The sequence below is a fragment of the Vicia villosa genome, unplaced genomic scaffold, assembly GCF_029867415.1.
Source record: "Vicia villosa cultivar HV-30 ecotype Madison, WI unplaced genomic scaffold, Vvil1.0 ctg.003476F_1_1, whole genome shotgun sequence".
In the NCBI taxonomy this organism is placed as follows: Eukaryota; Viridiplantae; Streptophyta; class Magnoliopsida; order Fabales; family Fabaceae; genus Vicia; species Vicia villosa.
The window spans coordinates 27066-30967 of NW_026706215.1; the positions used below are offsets into that span (position 1 = coordinate 27066).

At 38.3% G+C, this 3902-nt stretch overlaps 1 protein-coding gene across 1 annotated transcript; it reads left to right on the plus strand.

Annotated features, from left to right (window-relative positions):
• Positions 1-2017: 2017 nt before the first annotated feature.
• Positions 2018-3289, plus strand: LOC131641046 (uncharacterized). The gene is made up of 2 exons (XM_058911371.1): positions 2018-2395; positions 2510-3289. Exons 1-2 carry the CDS (start codon positions 2018-2020, stop codon positions 3287-3289), a joined length of 1158 nt encoding a protein of 385 aa, XP_058767354.1.
• The last annotated feature ends 613 nt before the right edge of the window (positions 3290-3902 follow it).

Below are 3902 nucleotides of genomic sequence, written 5' to 3' on the forward strand. Positions count from 1 at the left end.
TAAGGTTTGTATTCAATTGAACCATAGTAGATATCACCTAGGACTAGGGATACCCTATGGTCACTAAGAATTCTTGATAGAAAACAAGCTTGGTTTTATCTGTTAGCTCTAAGGACTTAGGTTTATAGATGAAAAACCAAAGGTTTGCCCAATAAGGATTTAGGGGCAAACACTCTAAAGGTTTAGTAATTGAATATCATGAACTTGTTGAAGAGATCTCAAATAAGAATTCAGGGTTATTACAGAGCAAATTACACACCTTACCTTGGCATTTACTCATATCAGTGAAAAAGGCTTAAATTTACTTTCTGCTATTTTTATTTTAAATTTAGAAATTATAACTCAATCAAAAACACCCTTTGACTTTTTATTTAATTGAATAATTATAAAACTTATATTCAAACGCAGTCCTCGAGATCGATACTTGGTTTTTAACCTTTTATTACTACTTCGTAAAAATAGTACACTTGCTATTTTTCCGATCAAGTTTTTGGCGCCGTTGCCGGGGACTGCCAAATATAAGTTAAATAATAATTCAATTGAATTTTTGTTGCTCTGCAACCAAAATTTTATTTTCTGTTATTTGAATTGCGCATACTAATATTCATCTAATCTTTGTATGCGAGGTAAGGCCTCAGCTGAACTTCTTTTTGACGCAGAACCAGAAAGATTATTTCGAGCAAGACGCCGAGAAGCTAAACAAAGAGAACTGGAAGCAAAAGAAGAACCGCTGATAGTTTCAGATCCCGAAACAGAGAAGACTCATTCAATACATTCTGAGGATTCAGATTCTGAACCTGAAACTATGGTCGAAGACCCACCTCCTGTGGAAAGGCTTTTAGGTGATTATGGAAGAGCAAATGCACCTCTTGGCCGGATGACAATTGTTAACCAACCGGTCAATGTTGCCCATTTTCAGCTACACCCGGCAACAATAAGACAACTCGAAAAGAAACCGTTCTCTGGAAGAATCAATGAAGATGCAAATAAGCACTTACAAAGGTTTCTTACTATGACAACGTCATTAAAGATAGAGGGGCATTCTGAAGAGGCCAAGAAATTGGTGATGTTTCCATTTACACTGTCAGACGATGCTGAAGAGTGGTTTTACTCTTTACCTGCTGGAAGTATCACAACTTGGCAACAAATGGAGACAACATTTCTGAATGAATATTTTCCAGCTTCTGTGTATATCTGCAAGAGATATGATATAGTTAATTTCAAACAGAAGGAGGGAGAATCACTTGGAGATGCGTATAAAAGATTCAAGCGGTTGTTGGTTGCATGTCCTACCCATAACATGGATGCAACCGAGCAAATGCAGAATTTTATGAATGGTCTTAAGCTTAAGACTAAACAATTAATTGACACAGCTGCTGGTGGTTCAACAAATTTTAAAACAGCCACCGAGATAAAGAAGATCATTGATGCTATTGCAGCAAACGAACACTTAGAGCTGTATGATCGCAGTGTAAATCAACCAGAAGGGTTAGTTGATTTGAAGTTGACGAATTAAGTTGTTAAGATGGAAGAGCAGATCGCAGCTGAAGTTGAGCGCAGATTAAAACAAATGGCTCTTGAAAAACAAACGGTGGCTCAAATTCAACCTGCACAACCGACTCAAGCAGTGAATTGTGAAATATGTGGGGGACCTCACTTTGCCGTGCATTGTGTGGTCACAGCTCAGCAGGTGGAAGAAATCAATTTTTTGAAGCAGAACAACCCTTACTCTAATACTTACAATCCAGGGTGGAAGAATCATCCAAATTTCTCCTAGAAGGATCAACAAGGGAATGTTCCAAAACAAGGGGTGATTCCTTATCAAAATCAGCCACAACAACAACCGTATCAACAACCTTATCAACAAGCTCAACAACAATTCCAACAACAAGGGCCAAGAAAAGCAGATTGGGAGATCGCCATTGAAAAAATGGCTGCTCAAGGCTCTCAATTTCAAGAAGAAACAAGAAGTAATTTTCGGAATACTGGAGCTTCAATTAAAAACCTTGAAATTCAGATGAGTCAAATAGCACAACAATTGGCAAGTCCTCAACAACAGGGTGCTCTACCTAGTACCATAGTTACGAATCCCAAAGATCACAATAATGTGAGTGCTATAGTAACAAGAAGTGGAAAAGCGAAGGAAGTTGTGGAGGAGAACGCTGAAGAAGAAGAACCATTGCTTGAAGTAGATGTAGAAATAAAAGAGAATGAAGCACAAGTGGAAGACTTGGGTGTGTTGGAACCAACAACTAAAGGGAAGACTAGTGAACAAAAACCGGAAATCAAATTACCCTTTCCAACAAGAAATAAGAAGAAAGGACAGCACGAGAAAAACTTTCAAAAATTCTTGGAAATGTTTAAGAAACTTGAGTTGAACATACCATTCCTGGAGGCGCTAGAACAAATGCCTACATATGCCAAGTTCATGAAAGATATCATCTCCAAGAAAAGAACAACCGATTGTGACCCAATTATTCTAACTGAAACTTGTAGTGCTATTTTGCAGGGTATGAAGATTCTGGTGAAGAAGAAAGACCGAGGCTCTGTAACTATTCCTTGTACTATTGGGGATAGATCATTTAAAAAGGCTCTTATTGACTTAGGAGCAAGTGTTAGCCTTATGCCGCTGTCCATCTACAAAAGATTGGGAATTGGTAAAGTTCAAGATACAAGAATGACACTCCAATTTGCTGATCATTTCGTAAAAAGACCGTACGGGATAGTAGAAGATGTGCTTGTAAAAATAGACAAGTTTGTGTTTCCAGTGGATTTCGTAATTTTAGAGATGCCAGAAGATGAAGAAATTCCGATCATTTTGGGGAGACCATTCTTAGAGACCGGGAGATGTTTGATAGACATAGAAGAGGGCACTATGACCTTGAAGGTGTATGATGAAGAGTTAAAAATTGATGTGAGGAACACCATGAAATACAAGGATGATGTTGCTACTAGTCAACATATTGAGGTGATTGATCAAATTGTTCACAATGAGAATGCTTTGAAGTCACAACAATTACCTTTAGAAAGAGTGTTGAGTTTGTCAATTCTCAACGAAACTGAAGAGGTTGACGAAGAAGAGATAAAAGTGTTGAATATGATGGAGGCGAAACCTTTCTTTAAAAGTTCTCGACAAAATCGGTGGGAGGATTTAAGGCAACCATTAGTAGAGGAAAAGAAAGATGAACCAAAGAAGGGGGCTGAATTGAAACAACTACCGGAGAATCTCAAATATGTCTTCCTAGACACAGAAAAAAAAATGTCCGGCTATCATAAGTTCACACCTTGAAGTTATCCAAGAGAACAAACTTGTTGAAGTTCTGAAAAAGCACAAAAGGGCCATGAATGGTATTAGTCCTACGGTTTGCATGCACAAAATTCTCATGGAAGATGATCACAAACCGGTAGTCCAACCTCAACGGAGGTTGAATCCAGTAATGAAGGAAGTAGTCATAAAAGAAGTGGTGAAACTACTAGATGCGGGAATGATCTATCCTATATCTGATAGTGCTTGGGTGAGTCCTGTACATGTAGTACCGAAAAAGGGAGGAACTACAGTGATAAAAAATGAGAAAAATGAGTTAATCCCTACAAGGACAGTAACAGGATGGAGAGTTTGCATCGATTACAGAAGGCTAAATCTGGCGATAAGAAAAGACCACTTCCCGTTACCTTTCATAGACCAAATGCTGGAGAGGTTAGCAGGTCATGATTACTATTGTTTCCTCGATGGTTATTCGGGATATAATCAAATAGCGGTCGCACCAGAAGATCAAGAAAAGACGGCTTTCACTTGCCTGTTTGGTATTTTTGCCTATAGAAGGATGCCATTCGGGTTATGTAATGCTCCAGCTACTTTTCAGAGATGTATGCAAGCCATATTTGAGGATATGCTTGAAAAG

Excerpts from the sequence above, each read along its gene's own strand:
- LOC131641046 (XM_058911371.1), top strand. The coding sequence starts at position 2,018 with ATGAGTCAAATAGCACAACAATTGGCAAGTCCTCAACAACAGGGTGCT. Across the intron at positions 2,396-2,509 it reads TGAACATACCATTCCTGGAG|GGTATGAAGATTCTGGTGAA; the intron begins GCGCTAGAACAA and ends GCTATTTTGCAG.